Consider the following 25,064-nt stretch of genomic DNA (forward strand, 5'->3'; position numbering starts at 1 on the left):
CAGTAACACTCCTAGTTATCTGTTCTAGAGAACACCACTACATACACGCACAGGAAACATGCAAAAATATTCACAAGCTGCACTGCTCAGAATAACCAAAAACTGGATGGAACCCAAATGCCTATCAATAGTAGAATGGATAAAATGATGACACAGTCACACGATGGGAAATTAGAGCTCAATGAAAACGAACAAATTGTAATACATCCAACAGTAATGCTGCACAAAAGAAGTCAGACCCAAATGAATATATATTTTATGATTCCACTTACATATTGTTGAAAAATCAGGTAAACTTAATGCTGACGTTTAGAGGTGCATGATTATGATAAAAATGGAAAATGATTTGTAGGGAGTGCCATGGGGAGGTCTGAGGTGATAGCAATGTTCTTTACAATAACAAGGTTGTTTATAAAAAATATACTGGTCTTACACATATTAAGTCTACTCTTAATATATTTTATATTTTTTGTTGCTTTTAAAAATAGGCTGCATTTTCATTATATTTCCCAAATGGCTATTGTAATATCTTTAAAAGCTACTGAATTTGACTTATTCTTTAATCTGGGAACTCACTGTAAATTCTAGAGAAACTAAATGGGTGAAATGGGGCTATAGTAACTACCAGTGTTAGGAGATACAGCATGGTCCTCATGGCTGGAACGTGAAGCTCTGTGTCCCCCTGCTGTCCCCACATCCTTCCTTCCCTGCAACTGCCGGGGGGCTGCCCCTACTCCACACCCTCTCTAGGAGCAGTCCCACCTGGGGGATATGCTGTGGGTAAAATCTGCCCTGTTTTTAATAGGGTAAAACATTTTAAATAATTCTTTCTGAAATGTGGAAAGAGCAAGTAAGACAGAAATGCTTCTGTTTAATTTTTTTTTCCTGAGCAAATAAGAAAACCAACAGAGTGAGGATACTTCTACTTAGCCTCCAACAGTAACTAAGCAAAATGTACGAAATGTATGAATCATAAACAGAAGAGGATTCCCAAATAATAGTTTTAATTCCAGTTGCTACTGGTGATGGTCCTTGAGGGCAGTGACTATAATCTTACTCATCTTTGTCTCTCTAGTTAAATAGCACTGCCTGGTTTGTAACAAGTGTTTGCTTCAATTTATAACTTTTATTTATGATGAAAATATAGTCTAGTGAAGCAAAAAAATTTCTCAGAAATGTCATGAAGAATACAGATAGCACAAGCATGTTTTTGAATACATCTGATAAGAGTTGTAGTATAGAAATATCGTAAGGGGGAGGGTATAGCTCAGTGGAAGAGTGTGTGCCTAGCATGCACAACGTCCTGGGTTCAATCCCCAGTACCTCCAATCAGGTCAGTCAGTCAATCAATCTAACTACTCTCATACCCCAAAAGGAAAACCAAGCATTTGATTAAAAAAAATATATATCATATCACTTGAGATAATGTCAAATATAGCTACAAAATATACATATAGAAGTCCTGAGCAGAGAGACAGAGAAAGGAGAGCTGGGTTAAGATGAAGGGAAGCTAAATAAGGGCCTAAAGCTCAGGGATTTTAAGGAAAGCGGGAAAAGTGAGAGGTCTTGAAGTGGACCAGCAAGCAGAATTCTACTGTGGGTCTAATATCCTAGAGTATCAGCAGCAGACCTCATTCGTCAGGGCCAAGTTCCCTGGTATCATCTATCTACCTGGCAAAGAGAACATATGGATGGGTATTAAACTTCCCATGTCTTCAAAGTATATATTCTTTCCTGCGTGCTCTTCAATGGAGAAAGGGTTAAGTGGTTTAATACATCACGTAATACACAAAATTCATTCATAAGGTTTAATCAGACTGTCTGTATCCATGAGCAACTGATGTAATGAAACTGTCATTCTGACAGGGGTTACGAATGAAAGGAACAAGAAGGACACATCGCTAACAGACTAGGAAGGAAGACAGGAAAGCAAAGGGCTGCAGAGGAACAACTACATACCCTTTACCCACCTCTAGGATGCACTTTTGCCAAACAGGCAAGAACAAAAAGGAACTGAGAACAAAACAACATGGCTGGAAATGGGCTGGTTCAGCAGCTCTGCTCTGGACAATTTATAAGGCTATTTTCCCCTTGAACTTTTGGTTTAAAGAATTTTTTTTCGGTGAATTTACCTGTGGAAACACTACTGCAATGGGTTTTAAATTTTTTAAACTCTTTTTTCATTTCTTTAGCCCTAGTTAATTTTGAGGTTAATAAATACTGATGTGAAAATTAAAACTAGATTGCCTAGTTACTCATAAAATTAAATAACAGGAAGCCAATACTTTAAACACCCTGGTTCTGTATTATACAATTTAGAAAGAATTCACTCCAATTTTATTTTGATCCCAATTTCTATGGAGATATCAAATGTTCATGAAATAAGACTACTTGATCTATATAAAATAGCAAATAAAATAGCTTAAAAATTCATCTGGTATTTCCTTGGGGTGACTGAGCCAGCACTTCACAGATTTTAAGTTAGTTTTTCCATAAAATTTAATATTAAACATTTTAAAGAATATCCATTAAAGAGTCTAGAGAAACTAACGCACACAGAACCATCCATGGGGAGGCCTGGGCAAGTTAACAGGTAGGCAGACAACCAGAACGAAGACTTTCCCTCAGCATGGTTACGCCGACGCACAGGTTGTCTCTGCTGCAGTGGATGGAGCAGGCCAACAGAGAATATATTCAAGTAACACTTCTCTGCTCTTTCAGCACCTCCTGTTCTTGACATCAGACTGTACGTGTGAGTCACTATTTCCAGCTCCTCTAACTGCCGTAACTCTGAACTCTTTGTCTAGTCTCTTTCAAAACTTCGATCAGGCCAGTTGAGTTCCTTACAATTGGGCAGATTTTCACCACTCTGCCACATAGCCAAAATCATTACATTAACTTAAGAATTAACTGGGAAAAAAAAAAGTTTTCTTGAAAGAACAGGAAAACTGACAAGCTTTTACACTAAAAATGACTTAGGCTGATATTCATGCTTACCTTAATTAACATAAATTTCTGCATTGGTTCAACCCATTCTAATAGAACAATGCTAGTCTGAAGTGCCCCACATAGGTATTTATGGCCCGTGTAAGGATTTCTCACTGTCAAGGCAAAAAAGTACATGTAACTTCTCTTATAATACAAAGTCCCTACAGGAATAGTTGCATGCTTTAAAAACAAACAAGCAAAATCTGGCTGCCAGTTCAATTTCTTAGACTGCAGAGTAAAAAAGAAACACTACTTCAGGTAGTGTAGGAAACTCCCTTATCATTTGCAGGATTTTTATTTGTAAGCACAAGTGAAACTGCTGGTTGTTATGGGGCCTGGGGGCGAGAAGAAGGACTTTAGGTCTTATGGCAGCAGGGAGACTAGCTGAAGCAGCAAGACTCTGAAGGAAGGGTCCAAGTAGGTCTGGGGAGAAGTCGCCAAATGGAGAGCTGCAGCACATTCAGGGGTATGATTCAGGGGGCTTTTGGTAGTAATGTTCAGAGGCAGTAACATTTTGGGCTTAGCTACATGAAGACACTAATCAAATCTCAAGGACAGGCTTACAAATAATAAAACTGAATTGTCTCAGAGTTTTTTAAGGGAGGAAAGGAAACTGTTTTTGTTTTTGTTAGATGCAAATAAATCAGCTAGTTGTTATGGGGGTGGGGATGCTTTAGGCTAGAGGTGTGTGAACAGGAAGACTATAACCTTCACATCACAAATGTAAGGTTTCACATATTAAAAGTATGAAAATACACGCTGAGTGAATAATGGTGAATGAAAAGTAACAGGCTCCTTGGAGAACAAGGTGTGATAAAGTCCTGTGGTAAAGTCATCCTACTCTCTCCATTTGCCCAGTCAAGGAATTTTTGCAAAACAACTGTATGTGCAAGGTACTACATTAGGTTTAGTTTACGTGGAGATAGAATGGCCAAGACATTTATTTTACTTAAAGGGGAAAAATAAAACTATTACTGGCAGAATGTCCTGGAGTAGTACTGTTCTACACTAGGTTTAAAAATGCGTCTTACTGCGTTTTCTGATACACTCTGCAAAGCAGGAGAGCTACATGATTTCAGACAGTTTACTTACCAACACAACACTTCTGACACCACTTGGTTTCAGGGATTTTTGCTGATACAGCAAATTTCCTAAATAGAAATGAATATATAATACATGTAGGCAAAGTTAGTACATGATAATGGTACTGTCACAGATCAGTGGGGAAAAGATGAACTGTTCAAAAACTGGCACTGACATAATAGGTCATCTGTTAAAAATAAGAATAAATTGGGTAACTTTCTCATCCCTCCTCCAATCAATTCCAAATGGATTAAGGATTTAATAAGAAAAACAAAACTAAAAATATTCAGATTTTAGAAGAATACAACCTTGGGATTTCTTTTAAAAATGCAAAAACAAATCATTCAGGAAAATACTGATACACTTAAATTGATATTTTTTCACTGATGGATCCCTAGCACCTCAAACTGTGAGTGGCATTCAATTCGTTGAATGAATTTGTTTAATACGTTATTAACTTTGGTTTACCAAAGGATACCACTGAGAAAGTAAAAAGATGAGCCACAAACTAGGAAAAGAATAGGCCTCTATTCTGAAAAAATGACATAAAAAAGTTAATGCATTAAAGTTTATGCGTGTTACACTCTTTAGGGGCTCTTTACTTTTAAAGTTTGGTGGTCAGTTTCTAAGTTCACAGGAATTTTTAGGATTATCAAAGTCAGAAAATTGGAGAAAATGGAGACATGCTATAAGTAGGCAGAAAAACAACAGCACAAAGTGGCAGCTGGGAGAGAAAGAGGGGCACGTAAACAACATGGGAAGAAACTCCCTGACTAGGAGCCATACCCCTAACTCCAACTACAGAGATTACAGTACAAGTATAATAAATCAAGTTCATAATCCACTATCAAGTCATGATGAAAAGATCCAATTAAACTCAGTGTAATCTATTTTAAGACAAAAAAGCTTGCAGTATATTTTAAAATAATATTCATCAAAAACTTAATCTTTTTCTGTGCACAAAGGGGCATATAAATCTTAGCTATACTGTAAACTCAGCAATTAACAACAGATTTTCAAGCTACTTAAAAGCTAAGGTTCTACATTACTCTCTCTGCAACTAATATTGCAAAGGAGGAAGGGTTATATTATAAAATTTTTGTAAAATACAATTTATACCAGTCAGGAGAACTTTACTAAACAAATGAGGTCCAATATAATAATAACCAAAAAGAAGAGAACATAATTAAAAATCCTTGAAAGTAGAAAAGCAGAACACTTCGATTTCTAAGTAGTAATTATATTCTATTAAAAATCTTCATTTAATAAGTCATTTACACTTTCTAAGTTTAGAAAATACTTCCAGAAAAATTTATTTCATTCAAAATGACACAATAAGTCTAAAGCACTTTGTGATATAAAATTACCATAAAATTACAGAAAAAAAAAGTTTTAACCTTGCAGAAAAACAATGAAAAATTTAGAAAGAAAATGTTTGATGTAATTGGAATGCATAAAGTAGAAAATTTTAAAAGAATGTGATAAACGTTTCTGAAAATATATTACTTTTTGCAGTTTTTTCGTTACACGATTTCTACACCCCCAAGCTTAACGCTTCTTCAGTTTCTGTAGTATAACTATTTTCTACAACAAATTAACATTATCTCCATGGATGAAAATACAACTAAATGTACAGCTACCTTGGCAGTATTCTGTCAGGGAGTTTGTGTGCTGGAATAGCAACAGGTAACTTTTGCATTTGTCTTGCATAATCAAAAAGCCCTGGTAAATTATGGGAATAAAGCTGAGAGGCTTTACCTGTAGAGAAAAATGAGTAAGACATAAAAACTGATAACATAAACAGGAACAACTGTAAGGTATTTAAAAACTAAAAAACTTACCAGATATAGACAGCAAGCAATTGTTCATTACATACAACCATGTACACCTTCGGGGGAATAGCTGATTAAAAAAAAAAGCACAGAGTTTACAAAGGGTACCAGGATAACAGTGGTGTAAACACGCACATACTAACCATGTGTGCTGTCATATCAATAGGCCAGTTCTTAAAAAGGAAACTTATTTTTAATAGAAATTCATTTTGTAAGGTACTTAATACAAGATGATATACATACATACACATTTATATGGAAGAAAAATAAATTAGCAGTGTAATTTCATTATCTAAGTTTCAACATGGTATGATTAGCTCCAGTCTCCTTACGGTAAGGACTACGTAATTCCAAACTACATGGGGTGAAGGACATTTTCAAACATCTATTCCTTTATTTTGGATCTGGGGTTTTAAATAATTAAGACTTTCTTGTGTACTTCCAAAAAAATGTCCTTATCTAGGCATATGGGACATGTATGGCTTTTAGAGCAGAGGAGAGAGAAAAAAGATCACGGTGTAGTGAAACACAGGATATGGAAACTTGAGGTATGGAGGAAAAATAGGCTGAGAGAAAATATGATGAAAACTTACAAATCATATAGGACATACATGTGGAATTCATTACTAAAATCCAGCACATAAGAATTGAGAGGCACCTCTCTGGAAGCTTTAAAGTGATCGATCGTATTTAGGGCAAAGAAAAGAGGGTTTCATGAAACACAGTTAATATATTTTGAAGGAAGAAACAATTGCTCTCATTAACATTTCATTGGGAGTGGTTCTGTGGTTCTGAAAGTGGTCCTTGAACCCACAACATCAGCGTCACCTGGGCATTACTAGAAGTTAGAAATGCAAATTATTGGGGTTCGTCCCAGACTTACTGAAGCAGAAGTTCTGAGGATGGACTCAGCGATCTACGTTTTAACCAGCCCTCCAGGAGAGTCTGAGGTTTGGGAACGACTGATGAACGTAATTAAGGATTCTGATTTAACAAGCTTGGCTGACGGGTTTGCCCTGACAGTCCCTACTAGGTTACTCCAAAACAGACGGGGACGAGGGTTAGGTGATGGGAAGAACGAAGAGACGAATGATGAAACATCGAGGTCTCTAAGGACATTATTAAACCGCAGAGTCACAATGATGGCCCTGAATAATTAAAAGAAGGTAATAATAAAAGGGGGAGAAACAAAGTAAAATCTATTTTAAATAAAATCTGATTCTTTCATTTATTTGCTAAATGTACCTACATATAACATGTAATTTCTCCGAACAAGTAAATGTGGCATTGCAATGTGGGTTTTAATTTTGGAAAACTTGCCTATTATAACTGTGTCTCAGACTGAAAGTACATATATAAACATTCCCTGCTTTATACTCTTCATAAAAATTTCACAATAGAATTGAGAATACATTGGCTACATTGAGAAAATTAGGCAGATAAAAGAAGGGGAAATAACTTACTCCAAGACACATACCAGTACATGTTGTCAAAGTAGCAAGAAGCTGATTTTCATTTAATTCAGGATTGAAATGTGAGTTTATTTTCAGAAAAATACATACTTAAAAAGCTATTGCTAGTACCAAACCTATAGTTTATTATGAAAATACATATTTGTAAATATAAGTGGGTTTATTAACACAATCACATATAAAGTACCAGGGTTAAGACAAATTCTTTTGATAAATATCAACATAGGGAACATGGAAAAGTATTTACGCAAAGTTTTATTAAATATTGGATTTCACTTCTGATTTTCATTTTTAACCATGTTCAGTAAAATTCTAAAGCTTCTAGATTTTTAATGTCTACTTTCCTTACCAAAAGAGGTGAATTATTTCTGGGTGAAATAATCAGTTTAATAAAGGTACACTATTAAGAAGAGTGGGTTCTGCATTTTGCCTAGATTCAGATGGCTGCTTTCTCAAAGACACTGTGACCTTGGGTAACTGGCTTAATCTCCGTGTCTCAGTGTTCTTATCTGTAAAACGGAGCACCTATCCTATAGAGCTGTCGTGGTGAGTGAACGCGATGCTCCATGTAAGGTGCTGAGAAGACTGGTGCACACTGAGTGCCTAATAAATGTTAGCTATAAATAATAAAAGCAGATAAATTTTACATCATTTCTCTGTCATGTTCTGTGTCATGTTCTCACCTTTCAGCATCTTCCCCTATCTAGGAGACTCACGGCATAATAATCAATTTCACAGTAAGATGAAGAATCTCAAGATCTCACGTATACTCACATTCTCTACTCCTATAGGCTTCCTCTGGGAGGGAAGATATTTCACTTTGATGGGCATGTTTAGTTCAAAAAATATTACCCCAGTTGTGTAATTTCAAAGAAGGGGAGTTACTACAGACTGGCGCTGGGTGGGGTTGAGTGCCTTCACTCAACAGTCCCTTAAACTAGGTTGATAAATGCTTACCCCATGATGTTGGTCTTGCTGTGTACAATTAATACTCATACCAGTACTGTGATTTTTAGGTATCTTATTATATCCAAGAAAAATATTAACCACGTTTGAATTAGTTATTTATTATTACAAATAACAAGATTCTTTTCTTTTTTCCCCTACTTCGTATGTATTTTTCAGCTACTTCACACTATACTTTCTCCCAGATTAAAAGATTTAAAGTATGTGTATCGAACAGTTAAAAAATCCGATTAAAAAATGTGATGACAAACGATGGGTATATTTCATTACAAAGAAATTATTATTACTTATGGATTTTGCTCTCCATTTTGTTTGTAATCAACTGATACTGAGAATGGAGGATTATACATACATCCCACAGGCACCCAAAACTCAGCATGACCAAACTGAATGCATCATCATTCCCTTCAAACTGACTTCTCCTGTACATTACACTCTGCCTGGAGGTCCTGTCATTCACTCAGTCACTCAAGAAACCTGAAGTCAACCCGGATTTCTCCTTAATCTTCATGTTCAACTGGTCATTCAATTTGGCCAGTTCTAGCTCTTTAATCCCTCTCTAAGTCCAGTGGTTCTCTACAGAAGCACTGCAAGTGGGAGAGACAGTATGATGAAGTATTTAAGGACAGGGACCCTGGAGCCAGCTTGCCTGGGCCCATATCCCAGTTCATCTACTTGACAGCTGTGGGATCTTTGAAAAGCTACTTCCTGAGCTTCAGGTTTCTCATCTGAAATGATAATAACAATGGTACCTACTTCTAAGAGTCACTGTGAAGACTGAGTAAATTAATATATGTAAAGCATTTAAAAACAGTACCTGGCACATAGTAAGCTTTCTATAGGTATTAGCTATTAATGTCATCATTATCATCATTTTTGTAGACAGGTTCTTTAGCATTCCTGGCCCCTGGGTACTAAATGCCAAAAGCTTCCCCTAAGTCACTGTGACAAAAATGTCCCCGTACAATTCCAAACCCCATTTTTTCCTCTCTGCCTTCTTCCTTCTGCCCTGACTAGACACTTCTTTAACCATAGTCTCTAGTCTCATCTCTCACCACCATGCAAAGAGTTATTTCTAAAACACAGATCTGATAATCAGCATGGTTCACAAAGCTCTGGGGTTTGGCACCTGCCTGCCCACCCAGCTCCATTTATTGTTACTATTCTACATTCATTCTATACTCCAATCAAAGTGTCCATTCATGGTTCCCCATCCATGCCATGCTGTTCATGACTCCATGCCTTCATGTTTATCCTCTGTCTGTCTGTCAACCATCACCATTTATGTCTCTCATCTCCCCACAGGAGGCGCTAGTGATAGCCACCTCTGTGACCTGTATCTTGTACTCCCTCCGAGTGTGCCATCTAACTCCAAGTGTGTTGCAGTTACTGGTTTACATGTCTGCTTCCTCTGTTACAGCATGAGCTCCCTAAAGGTGAGGGCTAATCCTCTGAATGTGTCTTTAGTATCTGGTAAACAGAACATGTTCTGGGAAGGTTTTATGAATAAAAGAGGCAGCAAATCATAGCGCTGAAATTTATTTCTCATTTAGTGTCTACATATAATAACTTAAGAATTCAACAAAAGGAAAAATACAAAATAACATACCTGTTCCATTGATGTTTCATGAAGTTCATTGAGATTCAAAGTATAAATCCCTTCTTCAGCACCAAATATCAAGTACTGATCTGAAAAAACAAAAGTAATCCACTGAATTTGATATATAAGATATTTTTTAAAAGGATTTATATAATCTAAAGTATATATACATTAACATGTGTATATATAACCATATGTTATATATACATTAACATATGGTCTCTAAGCAGTATTTTTTATTTTAATGCAAATAAGTGCTCAGAAACACTAGCTCAATGAATTGAGTTATATGCAAATATCAGCCTCAAAGCAGTGAAGAACACTTATGTAAAAGAAGCTTTGAAGAATGGCACGCTAGGGCCCCTCACTCATCACGGGGTGCTAAGGACTGGTAGAGACTCTGCAGTTCCTTTTCTAAATTCCTTTTGGGAGAGGATCACGTGCAACTGACATACAGAATACAAATCAAGAATAGCTGATATAGACTTAAAATATTTTTGCAGATGGGCTGTTATTATAAACATAACATGAAAAAAAACAAGATCTGACTACTGCCTATTTAAAAAGCTAATTAACACTTGAATACCTGCTAGGGTACTCAGTATCTTCTAAAAGATATTAGAAGTTTGACCATGCTCCTGTTTGATTGGTTTTTATGATAATATAAAACATGGTCCTGGGTTTAATCCCCAATAACTCCATAAACAAACAAACAAACATATCTAATTGCCCCCCCCAGAAACAAAAACAAACAAACAAAAAACAACAGGTGAAGAACTTCTCCAGACTAAGCTGAAGTACGCTGAGAACAACTCAGAATGCCAAGAGCATGCCTATACTGCCCAATATTTAGGATGAGGACTGGCAGATTAAAGGCATAAGCTATAGGGTCAGACAGGATGGAACTGGGTTCAAACGGCAGCTCTACTACCGATCGGCTATGCACAATGGCTCTCTTTGAGTGTCATTTTCTTTACCTGTGAAATAAATGTATGTTTTACATAGATGGATGGCACAGAGTATATGGTTTCAACATATCGGTATGGTGACAGTACACTGAAATTTTAACGTCATGTGTCACCTCAAACACTGCTAATAACACAGAGAAACATATTAACTTAAAATATTTTAAAAAACTGTAACGAATTCTTTTTCAGGAAGATATGTAGAAAGTAAATAAAACTGATGAAAAGGCATAGTACTACCTCTTGTGTCTGGGTTTATCCAGGATGTTGCACAGTGAATTTTCAAGGGACATCCATTAAAAACCTTTGAAAAACATGCACCCATCTGGAAAAACAAAAAAATAACTAAACAAATATACAAAGTCTTACTCATTTGTCTTACAGTGGTACCACAGAGATTCCAGGCACAAGAACTGTCAAATGATACAAGGTTTTACTTCAGAGAGTCATTTTATTCTTCCTATCTTCTGAAATAAACAAAGCAGTAATAGTAACTAATTCTGCAAAATAATTTGCTTACAGAAATATTACTTATATGTTCCACATTAAGAGCAATACAGTAGTCTCTGGTGAGAAGGAAATCATAATCTCTACAAAGGTAAAATGTGCTTATTTCATAAGCCTAAAAATAGCATTAATCACTGAATTTAATATGACAAAGTGGAAGAGATACGACTGATTTGAAATTCATATATGTACTTCAATCTCAAAAAACCCACTTTTAAAAAACACTGAGCTATCTGATTATTTTCCCTGGAAGGATTCAATTAAAAGCTTTATTCTTTGATGTTAATATTGATTTGTCAAGCCCATTTACAAACCTTTCAGATAATAAATACCTTATAATGAAATATATGTCACTCATTTGAACATTTTTTTTTGATCTTCAAAGAGTAAAATGTTAATTACTGTTCTGGTTGGAATAAATAAAAACAAGAAAGCTTACTTATTTAATCACTTTTACTCCCAAGAACTTGAGGGAAAAATACAGAAATATTTGGTCAGAGGAACAGGACTATACATCATTTTAGAGCAGGAATGTTTTCTTCACAATTATGGGGATAATACTTTGAGCGATTATAGCTGACTATAATGGATTAAAAAATTAACATAAAATAATCAAAATAATAAATCTTAAGATTTTCTTTTTAAAAAAAAAATGTTTTTTAAACGGAGGTACTGGGGATTATGCTAAGCATGAGCTCTACTGCTGAGATACACCCCCCCCCAAGATTTCCTTTTTATTCATAGAAATCTACCAACCAATATTTTAAAAGATTTTATAGTCCCCCAAAAAGAACAACAGGCTGGCAATACTACCAGGTGGTAGGATACCAGTAAAAAATGTTTTTACAGTGTAGGGCAGAAATTATATGATTTAATTAATCCCACAATTATCCTTAAGACAGGTACCAAAGTTGCTATGTTAAGGTACTGATAATCCCCTAAAAATCCGAATGACAAAATGAGGTACAAAACAATCAAACCAGTCCCAAGTTAAATCAAATTTATAGTTAGCCCACAGTTATCAGCTCTTCCCTGTCAACTGCATACCTGATACAGGAGTTTCACTTTGTAGCCCAATAGGAACTCTCATCCGTGTGTGTGTGCGCGCGCGCATGTCTCTGCTAGACTGGGGTGACCTCTACACCCAAAAACCTTTTTATTTTGTAACATAAGAGATAATTAATTTAGATCTTTATACTAATTAAAAAGTAGAGTTAAAAGGTAAGAAGGTTAAAAAGTAGAATTGAAAGAACTAGGAAAACTATGGACACTAATGTTACATAAGGTTTTAAGATTATAGATTTAGATCAGCAAAAATGTTGCTCTATCCATACTAACCAAAAATTATGGTGCATTAATGTAATTTTAATTCTAAAAAAGACATCATGGTATGTATTTATTTCTAAAAAAACCTACAAGGACTATAATATAGGACACATTTAAGTTCCAGTTCTAGGTCTGGTTAGAACTAGGTGAAGTTTTGTGATCTTGGTGACTAAGATCTTTGGGTCTCAGTTTTATGCATGGGCAAAACAGAGTTTGGGCTAGATGCTCCTCTAGTTCTAAAATTCTATGCTTTTAATGATTGAAAACACGTAAGAGAAAAATGTGTCATATCTACATTTTGTACTTCCTATTATACCCGTGCCTTTTTTACGCTGCTTCAAAAGTATGGGCAAAGAAAATATTAACAAATTTTCAAATAAAGTAGCTTTAAAATACATAATTTATCATAATTTCCTTTTGAAAAGCTTTTTTCCAGATATAATCAATTAATATTTAAATTAGCAATCGTCCAGATTTTTTTTCAATAATAATGGTTCTTTCAATCAGGTGAAAAAAAAAAACAAAAAACCCAAAAAACCCAACCAAAGGTACACATTTAAGCAATTATCTGCTGTTGTATTTAGTTTGAAAACTTAACCTATTTGATATTTGTACTTACATGCACTTTAGGTGTTGGGGGTAGGCCATTACTAATAGGCTTCTAGAAAAAGAACAAATGCATGATTATACTTCTTGTTGTTTGGTATATCAATACTGTATTTCAACCACATGTATTGGAATAAAATACATGAATACATTCTTTTTTGTCAAACAGAACATTACAGATAAAGCTGAAGTTCCCTATAGTCCTTCTACAGTTCACCTATTCCTAGTACCTGCCCCCCACCCCCAGTGGTTTACTACGTACCCTTTCAAACATTTCTCTAGGCAATTATATGTACTCATGTATTTGTGTATCCTTCCAGACCTTTTTGCATGTTTATATATATGATCCCACAGAAATATTGTTTTTGTGTGTTTTTGAACAGAAACACTCACTTTTATCAACTTGTTTGTCTCAACACTGGGTCTTGGACAGTGTTTTATATGAGCACATTGATTCATTTGTTTTAACTGCAGCACAGTATGACTTTATTTAGCTATTCCTTAGTTGTTATTGGATATTCAGATTATTTTCAATTTTTTTTACTGTAACAACATTGGAGAAATGATCACCCTTGTACATACCTTATTACACAATGTGTGAATGGTTTTTTTAGAGACCATGAGAAGTGAAACCAGTGGAACATGGGGTCTGTACCTTTTACAATTTAGTGGATACTGACTGTCAAATTGCCTTTCAAAGTGCCCATTTCACATAACACCCGCCAGCAATGTATGAGAGTCCTGGTTCCTTATAGTCTCACAGACACATAATGGTATCAAACTGATTAGTGAAATATGTTTTCTCCTGTGTTTCTTGTTAATCTGCACGCTTCTGATTGCTAGGAAGCTTGAGAGTGTTTTTAAAAAAACATTTATTGGCTAACTCTATTCCCTCTTCCCTCCTCTATGAATTCATTTCCCATCTTTTTTTAACTGAGTTTTTTAACTGTATTTGTTGGAGCTCTTTATATAATCTAATTGAATACTTTTTGTTATATATATTACAAATGCCTTCTCCTAGTCTGCAGATGATCTTTACTTTGTTTACAGAGTGTTTTGTCAATTGAAGTTTTAAATTTTGATGAATTCAAATGTATGAATCATTGGTCACAGTATACTGATAGTTTAAGGAGAGCAAAAACAGCACATTTTTGCTCATCTGCAATATTCTCAAGAGTACCAGATATTTTTCTAAGTGGCTACATTTCCTGGGGTACATGATTTGTCTCTGGAGAAAGACTCTCCTTGGAAGAGATTATACTTTAAACATAAATTTATGAAAAAACCTTGATTTCTTTTGAGATTATCTTAATACCATCATTATAAGAATGATGTTATAATTGTATTTCTCAATCGACTATAAATCAATTATTTAAATGAGACAAAAATTTAAAAGCCACTGTTAACTGATGTCATATACATGATACAAATGAGATATTCTGGGTAGTATTACTTACATGAGTAACTTTTAGACATTCTAAAGACTGAAACTTTACTTTATAGATATGTTTATGAGGATATACAGACTAATACTGCCATCAATTTCTGATAATTTTTTCCTATTTTGCAAATAATCTGTACTTATTTTTATATTGATGTCCTTAAATTATCATAAATCATCTATTTTAGCAAAATATCTTTTTTTAATTCTGGATTTAATTTTAATAACTGTCATGTTTAACTTAAGTACTGACAGAATTAGCTGTAAATAATTTCAAGAAGCTGTACAAACTATAATCATGTTTCCATATACCATAGATACTGTTTATCCTTTGATACAGTCGTGACATATTTATTTCAGAATTATAGACTGTTAATTTAACTTCTATTCCTTATCCTAGTAAAATAAGGTAATAGAAAAAATGAATTGAAAATGAATAAATTTAAAAAATGTATTCATCTCTCCAGGGTTCTTATACTGTGTTAGAGTCATAGAACTGCATTTTTGTGCTACTACATTAGCAGGGCTGCTAAAACTTACATTGATGAAAGCAAAAAGGCACTACTCTGTTGGACAGACTTCATAAAACCTATTCGTGAAGGACATTTCATACTTTTATTAAAAACGTCCTAAGTTTCACAGATTACAATGGATAACCCCAGTCAAATTTACTTAACTGAATTATAAAAAACAGTGTCATACTCCACAGTGAAATCTTATAAAACAGTTGAACAGATACAGTACAAAAGCTTGTAGCAATGTGCTTACTGCACAAAACTGCAGCTATATGCACACAAACATATTAAATGTCCTATAAATATGTATAGGAATAACAAAGGACTTTTTTGTTGTTTTAAGTTCTGTGATGATGGACAAACATCTTCTGATGATCAAGAGTAAATTCTTTACAAATGTGAAAAATTTTTAATCTCCTTGATAAAATTCTATTTACATTGCAGTAGTTATGTCATAGCAACAGTTATCCAACATTTGTAACAGGAACAGCTGCTAAGGCTAATTTCATCTCTCCTGAAGTGATACCTTATATCTACTAGAAAATAATCAAATTTTCTTCTTTGTTAGCTATTTTCTTTGAGTAAGAGTAGTAATATCATAAAGTGTGAAACAGAAATTTGTCCTGAGGTAGAAGCTATTTTCCTTATTTGCCTATGTCCTTCTTCCCATAAGTTCTTGAGACTATAAAAAGAATCTGTAAGAATCAATTCTCATCACTGAGTATAATATTTTCTCAACAATCACAAGAATACTAAGTGTTTACCTATATGCAGAAGGTCACATTTTATAATACGCTATCATAAATTGGCCTAAATAATTTGAACAGCAGAAAGCCTTCAAGTTTACCACAACAAAGTCAATTTTTTCAAGATTTAAACAATCTATTATCATTATAATTAATATACTAAAGTACAAATATACTAATTGTAAAATATACAACTGATATAGTTCCACTAATTGTAATTACAAAACTATTTTAGTTGTGAAAAAAGAAACAAATATAAGAAGAGCTTACAAATATAAATACCTACTGGTACATCTTTCTTTTCTTTCCTTGAAAGGTTTGTGCCTCTATGTTCATTCTGTTGTTGATATAATGAACCATCTCGTTCACCATTTAACTGGAAGGAGCTCACCCCATTTCCTTCAATAAGATATGTTTAAATATATTAAAAAAGGATTAATTTTCACAAAAATTTCATTCAGAAAATTATCAAGTAGGAAACAAAAATATTTTAAGACAGTTCCAGTCTTCATCTGGGATCACACAATCAGAATATTCAGTACTGTTACAAGTCATATATATATATACACATATACACAGATTCTTCTACTTTTATCTCTATTTCTTTCATACAGGGAAATTAAAATTAAGGTTGTATCTAAGTTCTAAGTACATATATTTGTGTTCAAAAGAAAAAAAATACTGAATACATAACTATTTTCAGGAAAGGGGCAATTTATAGTCTGTTATTCAAGAAATATTAGCTGCTCTTTTTTTAATTGCTTCTTTTGCAATGCACAAAAGAAACTTTACAGTATTATAACAGCACCTTCCAGTATTAATTTGGAGGCAAATACTTAGAAAATATTGACAATCATTTTTCTAAAAACAATTAAATGAAATAAAATAAAGGAGTTAGACAAGGTACTCTCTTTTTTTTTTTCTAAAACAGAAGTAACTGAGAACCAAAATACATTTTCCTTGTTTATTCAGAGTTTTGTTTCTTTCGTTGCAACACTTTAAATAAACGATGAATTGGACATAAACAATTCTCCAAAATAGGGAAGGCTAGATATGAAATGAGAAGCAAGGGGCAAAATATCCCAGACTAGGGCATAGGTAATCCTGTCATAAAAACACTTCAAACCATGACCCCAAAAGTAGAGAATACCTCCAGAGCTACTGCCTCTTTCTTCTCTCCTCCTCAAAGGAATTTCAAATAATCTCTTAAAGAAGGATTTCCCCCCATTTTCCCACATGTTATGAAAACCTGGTAACATTCTTCATTCACCCCTGCTTCCCCCATTACCTAAAGCAGCAGGCTTCTGTGGAGGTAACCTGGGAGGTGGTGGCCTCGGTGGAACTTGGGATGGTTTTGCTGGGCTCTCTGATGTGGGACATCTCTTGATTGTTCCTTGACTATCATCCTCAGCAGAATGAGGTTCCTGTGGTATGAATATGGACTTAGGCTGAAATAATACAGAAAAGGAGACCAATGATTAAACAGGAAATTATTCATGTTTCATTAAACATTAAAAATATTAAATATTCTTCCTGAAGTAAATATTATCACATATCAGAGGCTTTCAAACTGTGTTTATCAGCTGAGTTTCAAAGGTTATTCAACTATCTGATTCAGATGATCGTTATATCCTGAAAATGTACACTAGGTAAGTTTTCTCAGAAAAAAAAGGTCTCTTTTTATTAACTCCTCACAAGCCTATCCACTTGATATGCTAAATAAAAATATTCTGCTCTTTCTGATCTCCAATTTAAATGAGTCTCTTTTTATTTTAAACATTCAGGCTAATCAAAGTTCACCTCTTTACAAGGCTAATCTTAACTGTCTCTTTTAGATGACTCAATGTCTTTTATGCTAATGCATAAAATTTCAGACTGGGAGTAGGAGAAGATGCTAATTAAGATTTTATCAAATGAGAGAATACTAACACAGCAATGCAGGACACCTGAGAAACTTTCTGTGCAGACATTGGGAAAACCTCCAGTCAGCTGAAGGTTTGGAGAATTTATAAAACCTTATAATGTGTTCTTTATTAGGAAGACTGCTCAGAATTTATCTCTTTGAAATTCAGATCTCTATATTTCTGCTAGTGTTAAACTAAATAAAGTAAAAACAGTATTATGTACCTCTGTGTATCATGATTTAAGAAAGTATAAAATGAAAACAAAATATAGTAATACAATGGATATCAAGATTGGACTCCAATTCTCATTTACAAAATTTCAAACCCTCGAATAGCTCATTTTATAAAAGTTCACTTTATAATTAAAATTTGCTATGCAAATGAACTTAGAAAATAAATTTAAATTATCATACCTATATTAACTAATTTTATTTAAAAAAATCCCATCAGTTGGGATTATTATTTTATGATGCTTCTTTGTTTGACAAAAGGATTTTGTTGCTAAAAAAAAATCTTGAAAATGACTGTCCTTTATTTTGTATTTTTAATTTAAAAGAATCTTCTGGAAATTAAATATCTGTGATGATAAATCACTATTCTTTACCTATTCTCAAGAAATCAGTTACTAGTAGATTGTAGATTTTGAGGAAAAAACTTATTTAAAAAATGTGAGTTTATCCCAAATGAAATAGCAATCCATTAATTTAATCATTTTCACGTACAGATTTCTAGAACTTATTATTTAGAATAAACACTAAATAACAAGTTGGATAATTTAAAAAAGACAAACAAAAATAATCACAACCATTTACTTATATCATGGTTAGTAACTTCTTCATGATTTTTCTTTGTGGATCCCAAGTGAAAACAGGCCAGAGCATAAGTACTAATATAGTATTACAGTGGCAGAACAATCACACACATATGCAATTCAAACTGGAGAACAAGCCTGCCTACCTTTGGTGGCAAAGGAGGTGGAACTTTTGCTTTCATGGTTGAACTGTAAAGACATAAAAGCTTAGAGTCAGAACTTCTCATTTTACAAACAAATCATTACTAAAATGATCAATTTTTCAAAGCTGTCGAAAAATTTGCATAAACAAGTTTCTTTTTCTAAGGTTATGAGTGTTTTACAAAGTATTTTGTGAAATGTTCAAGTTATGTTGGATGAAGTATTATTCAGAAGTAACTGAGTAGATGTGCCTTCTTGGTTTCAAATATTATATAGTAATTAAAACTGGAAAAGATAACTACAATTCCAATTTATATCAACTGAAAGGTAATTCATATAAAAACATAAGCAACAACTGCCTTAAGGAAAAACAGCAAAATGATATAAAAATATATCACAATGGAAGCTTCATTTTTACTCTTGTTAGATACGGAATATCTCTGATGAAGCTCATCGAAAGCAATATACATGCTCTATGAAATTCTCGGCAGCATTTATTTGATTGAAGTTAAGATTCATTACAACCCAGGATCAGAGTTTTACAACTACTAAACATTAAAAGATTATTGAGCATAAACTCTCAGATGAAGAAATCGAGGCCCAGGGAGGTTAAGTGACCTGATTCAAGGTCACAGAGGTAAAAAGGAAAACCAACTGCTTGTCAGGGGCTCTTGTCACTCTACCATGAATATGTATCTGTCTTTAAAAAAACAAAAAAAGAAAAGGACTAAATATCAATACTTACATAAGTGAAAATATTGCCCCCTTAAAAATACATTCATATGCAAAGTATGTTTATTTGAAACATATCAGATGAAATTTAAACAACCATATAGTAAGACTGTGGTTGAGGTAATAATTACAGCAGCTACTAATGACTAATTTATAACATTAAACTACAAGGTATGTTTACTGTCTTTGTTAATATTTTTCAAAGTTTTCTGTTATCAACTAGTGCTATGGACTGAATTGTGTCCACTCAAAATTCCTATGTTGAAGCTCTAACCCATAATGTGTTTGTATTTGGACGTAGGGCTTCTAGGAGGTAATTAAGGTTAAATGAGGTCCTTTGGGTAGGGAGCTGCTCCAACAGAATTGGTGGCTTTATAAGAAGAGGAAGAGATCGCACGCTCTCTCTCTGCGTGCGTGCGTGCGTGCGTGCGTGCGTGCGTGTGTGCGCGCGCGCACACTAACAAAACACCATGTGAGGGCACAGCCAGAAGGTATGAACTTCCCAGCTCCAGAACTGTGAGAAATAAATTCTGTTGTTTAAGCCACCAGTCTATGGTATTTTGTTAAGGATGCCTGAGTCAATTAATACAACCAGAACAGAGAAAAGAAAACTGTGGTACAACCCATGATGTTATATTAGTAACGATACTAAAATTACTTCAGTATTAAGCTGTCAGATTTACTAATAAACCAGGTCAAATATCTTTTCTTTTACCAAAAATGGAAACAGAACTTACTGTTTAGACTCATCATCATCCCCTTCATCATCTTCTAAATGTGCCACATGCCCTCTACAGATAAAGAAGGATAATTCCCTTGTTACTAAATGGACTTTACCAAAATAGCTCAAGAAGAAATTTTACAAAATGCAGGAAGGCTGCTGCAGGACAGAATTTTATTTCTACATCTTTACAGGATTCACAGTATTAAAATAACAACAAAACAATCTTAGGCTACATGACAGAGAAGAGGGCAAACAGACTCTACTCATCTGACATGAAGTATTTTACGCTTAATTAAAATTAAAATTACCGCTGATGTAATTCTTCTTCAACAGACTTCAGAAGACTCCTTAGAGAAAAATAAAAATTAAAAATAATGTGAATAAACAAGCAAAAAAAACCCAAATACATTTTTTATCACTTTAATCTTACCTATAAAATTTTAAATTGCTTTTTTACTATTTACTACAAGAAATGTGCTATAATGATCACCTTTATACCATAAAACATCAAATTACAATTAATGAGATATCTCTATTTTCTGTTGCTAATGTCTTTATACATGTATTTTAAATGAACAAAAAATCCTAATGTTTACTGAAAAATACCAATTCAAACAAAGGACAACCCACCATGAAATGTCACAATAGGACTGACAAAACAATAATTGCAGGGTCATTGTCAGGGGTTTCCAGGATTCAAATTTTACCTGGAAAATTTTACCTGACACCTGAAATTATATTTTCTTTTTCTTAAGATAAGGAAGGCGACACACTTTAAAAAACATCATGCTCTCAGGCAATCCTACAATGAAACTCAACATGTTGGATCTCTGCAAAAGCATGCATGCATGTGATGTGAATACATGAATGTAGTAGCACTTTGCTTTCACAGAAGACACTCACTTACCTGAGGTATCTGTTCTCCAGGGGTGTACTGGCAAACACATTTACACTTTTGGGAGACTAAGCCTGTATCAGACCAGGTGCGAGGATTTTATCATTAGGAGCAATTTATAAAACTTTGATATCCAGGAATGTAAGAGAGAACTCATGGCATTCCTGAAGTTCCCTTACTTCTTTTCACTGCAAGTTTATGCAGCATACTTCCTTTATTATACTCTTTGAGCATAAAAACTCAATAGCCTTCTTAAAGCTAATGAGATACAGAGAAGTATGGTTACTATATAGATTACTGTGGTAAAAGTGAATCAGCAGAAAATGTACTCTCCTCAGAAGTTGTAAGGTACTATCTTTTAATCATTTTCCTCTCCGATATATAGTGGTAAAAACTGCCTTAGAATTATCAAAACATAAAACCAGAGAAACTGAAAGGTGTGGTTAGTTGGTATGAACAATTAATAGACTAGATTTTAGCCATCAAATATGTTAATTAGGTTTGCTTAATAACAATCTAAGTATTAAAAAAAACAAAGTTTCAAATCTGGTGTGGTAAGTGACATAGAAGAACCATAAAATAATTGCAAATCTTATTTTGCAGATAAAAAATTGAGGTACTTCAGTGAAATGCATTATCTATTCACAAAGCTCCGCAAGGGCTAGCTCTAGGAAGGCAGGTCTTCAGAGGCAGTATAGCAAAATGGCCACAGGTTGTGAAGCAAAGACAGCTGGAATCTGAATCCCGCCTCTGCCACTGTAAGCTCAGTATCCCTATCTTTAAAATGAGAATTACAACAGTACCTATGTCAAAGTCTCTATCTGAAGATACAACGAAATAATACAGACAAGTGCTCTGAGTAGTAACTCAGAAGGTATTAAGTACTCAATTAGTGTTTCCTTTATTATTATCAACTAAGCAACACTTCTTCAAACTAGCAATTCTCAAAGTGCGGCTCAGGGACCCTGGGGGTCCCTTAGGCTCCTGTAAGGGATCTGCAAGGTCAAAACTCTTTTCATAATACTAAAGCACTATTCATTCACGGAGAATGAAACTTGGGAGTTTTCTGGAGACTACTAAGATACATGGTATCACAACAGATTAGCAGCAGACAGGAGAATCCAGCTGTCTTCTACTAAGCTAAACATTAAGGAAATTTGCAAAAAATATAAAATGATGCCACTTTTCTTGCTAATTTTTTTTTCAGAAAAAAAAGTAGCTGTTCTTCATAAAAAAATGTTATTAGTGGGCCTCAACAAAAAGTTTGCTGTACTATGTTGACACTTATAAAGCCTCTTATTGCAATTATTTGCTGCTTCTAAGTCTCAATGAGAAGAACTAAGTGGTGTTACATGGAAGGTACCATTAAGAGGTGGCATTTGAATTGGTCCTTAATAATGAGGAATTTCTTACTACATACAAGATATTTATGACGACATGTAATGAGTATACTTCTATTTTAAATAAATCAATAAATATTTTGAAAAGTTTTCCACTTAAATTTCTAATACTATAAATATTAATATTTATAACCCATATAAACAAAAGCTCACTGGAGTTCTCAACCATTTTTAAAAATGAAAAGGGATCCTGAGACTAAAAATTTAAGAAGCACTGCTTTAAACTATTTTTATCAAGTTAAACATAGTATCTCTGAACTGTACAGTGGGCTTTCATATCATCTTAGATGTGGAAAAAACCTTTTTTTAAAGCATATAATGATATTTTTTGAGCCATTTCTCTTTCCAGTAGAGAATATTAGGATTTGAAAATAATTAAAAGGGGAATTTAAAATGTAGTTTATTTTCAGTTTACTGTATTTAATTGGACTTATATGGCATTCCACTTTTTAAAAATCTCTTTTAAATTCATTTACTTCTAAATTTCCTACTATGTGTTAAGATATTTACTTATAAAGTTACAGAATTCACGAAGTCTTAATGAAAGGCAGGAAATATGATTTGCTTTTCAGCCTTTATAAAAGAGAAAATGAAACACAGCTAAATTTGCTTAAAGGTCCATTTATACTAAATACTGTATCTTAAGAGCAATGCGAAAAATATGATACTAATTTAACCATCAAGACTGAATGCTATACAATAAACAATATCACTATTCACTAGTACACTTGGATTCTTCTATTATGAAATTTTGAGAAAGTAATGAGCAAAGCAAAAATGATGCCCTCAGATACTGAATTACTAAGTCAATCTAAAATGATTAGGAAATTTGGATGAAAAGGTTAAAAATGGAACAATGTGCAAATGAAGATCATAGATTTAACTGATAAAGTGAAGAAAATAATAGGGAGAGAAGTGAAAAACCACCTACAAAATATCTAGCATGTTTGAATTAACTAAAAAATCTGTGCTGCTGGTTACTAAAATCTTTCCAAATTACCTGACTTAGTTTTTTTATAATCAGCCTTTTACAACCTATAAGTACTGCCTGATTATATTTGAAAAAACAAAATAAAAAACTTCTCTATTTCTTTAAAACCAAAAAGCAGTTTTATTCACTCATACTTCACTTGTTATTATGATCAATGTTTATTTATTGAGTAAATACTACAAATAAGGGCAACGAATAAACATTCAGTAAACCCTAAATGTGCAAAATGGTTTATAATGGTTATTCCATTTCACCCTTGGCATCTTATAAGGCAGGTACTATTATAATCCCCATTTATTAGAGATAATTGAGGTAAATTTCTCAAAATTGCACAGCTTATAGGAAGAGACAGTTCTGACTCTGGATCTGGCATTTACTACCACCACATTTAATTATGCTAGGAATTTCTTTTCACTATAACTTAAGTCTTTAGAAAATTATTTTTAGAACTTTTGCTCTACATTAAAAACAAAATCAGAAACAATTTAGTTTTCTTTTAAAAATAATATTTTGTCAACTTTAAATGGTCTGAAAAGTTGATCCCAATTATAACAATTCAAAAGAAAAGAAAACAGCCTAGTAAGTCAAAATATATATGCATTCTATTTAAAAAAAAAAAACAAAACTATTTTAGATAGTTCTTGAGTGGTCTGGAATAGGTAGAAACCCATAAATGGAAATTTGTCTGCCTGATCACCTATGGAGAAAGCAGGAAATCCTGTGAGTTTTAAAACACTGCCTAATCACAAGAATAAAGCAGACGTATATCAGTACAGTAAGAGAAGTGCTACATCCATGCTCATGTCACATGTATGTATATACCTGTACATGAAACACAGCCAAAGGTCAAGCTTTTGGCCAACCTACCTTGCCAGTGATTCATTATATAGAATACAGTTCCTTAAGCAGGGATCCAATTAATCAAAAAATGAAGGTTGGGCAAATTATTAACATTTCACCTAGCCAAAGTAACTATATACTATGAAAATGCCTAACAATAAAAATTCAGACAATGGGAACAAAGGAATCTGGAAAAGCATTTAGTGATAGGCCATTTGGGGGGTATTTTTGCAAGAATATATAAATATATTTAAGATAAACCAAAAAAGGCAAACGAAATATTTTTCTAAATTATCCATTCTCTTAAAATACACCGAAAATTGCTAACAAGGTCCATAAAACCAATGACCTCAAATTCAGACAAAATAACATAAAAAAAACACTTCAGAATTTTTTATTTGCTAACTCATTATAAGATAAATTTTCCTTTGTTGTCCATCAACAAATTAGGACAAACTATAAATAGCAAGTAGTTACTATTTAGATAATATTTCATTTTTCTACCAAGGAAACTTTAGACTTACTTTCCATTTTAGGAAACATAAGCAAGGGTAATAAAAACAAAACACTTCATAGTGT

The 25,064-nt window shown here is 33.6% G+C and overlaps 1 protein-coding gene across 3 annotated transcripts in view; it reads right to left on the reverse strand.

The window, feature by feature from the left end:
- MAP4K3 (mitogen-activated protein kinase kinase kinase kinase 3) overlaps positions 1–25,064 on the reverse strand; it is a 155,564-nt gene that overhangs the window by 11,610 nt on the left and 118,890 nt on the right. For all 3 annotated transcript variants that reach the window (XR_004326248.1, XM_032497383.1, XM_032497384.1), the window contains 12 exons: positions 20,668–20,706; positions 20,373–20,426; positions 18,909–18,951; positions 17,336–17,495; positions 16,334–16,446; positions 13,359–13,400; positions 11,147–11,231; positions 9,951–10,030; positions 5,913–5,973; positions 5,712–5,829; positions 4,081–4,139; positions 2,998–3,101 (listed from right to left, as the gene is read on the reverse strand). Coding sequence is in view for 2 of the 3 variants with exons in the window: in XM_032497383.1 (XP_032353274.1) it covers positions 2,998–3,101; positions 4,081–4,139; positions 5,712–5,829; positions 5,913–5,973; positions 9,951–10,030; positions 11,147–11,231; positions 13,359–13,400; positions 16,334–16,446; positions 17,336–17,495; positions 18,909–18,951; positions 20,373–20,426; positions 20,668–20,706 (958 nt within the window). In the remaining variant the exon portion in view is untranslated. The remainder of the gene's footprint in view (positions 1–2,997; positions 3,102–4,080; positions 4,140–5,711; positions 5,830–5,912; positions 5,974–9,950; positions 10,031–11,146; positions 11,232–13,358; positions 13,401–16,333; positions 16,447–17,335; positions 17,496–18,908; positions 18,952–20,372; positions 20,427–20,667; positions 20,707–25,064) is intronic.

This window comes from Camelus ferus, chromosome 15, assembly GCF_009834535.1.
Source record: "Camelus ferus isolate YT-003-E chromosome 15, BCGSAC_Cfer_1.0, whole genome shotgun sequence".
NCBI classification, from domain to species: Eukaryota; Metazoa; Chordata; class Mammalia; order Artiodactyla; family Camelidae; genus Camelus; species Camelus ferus.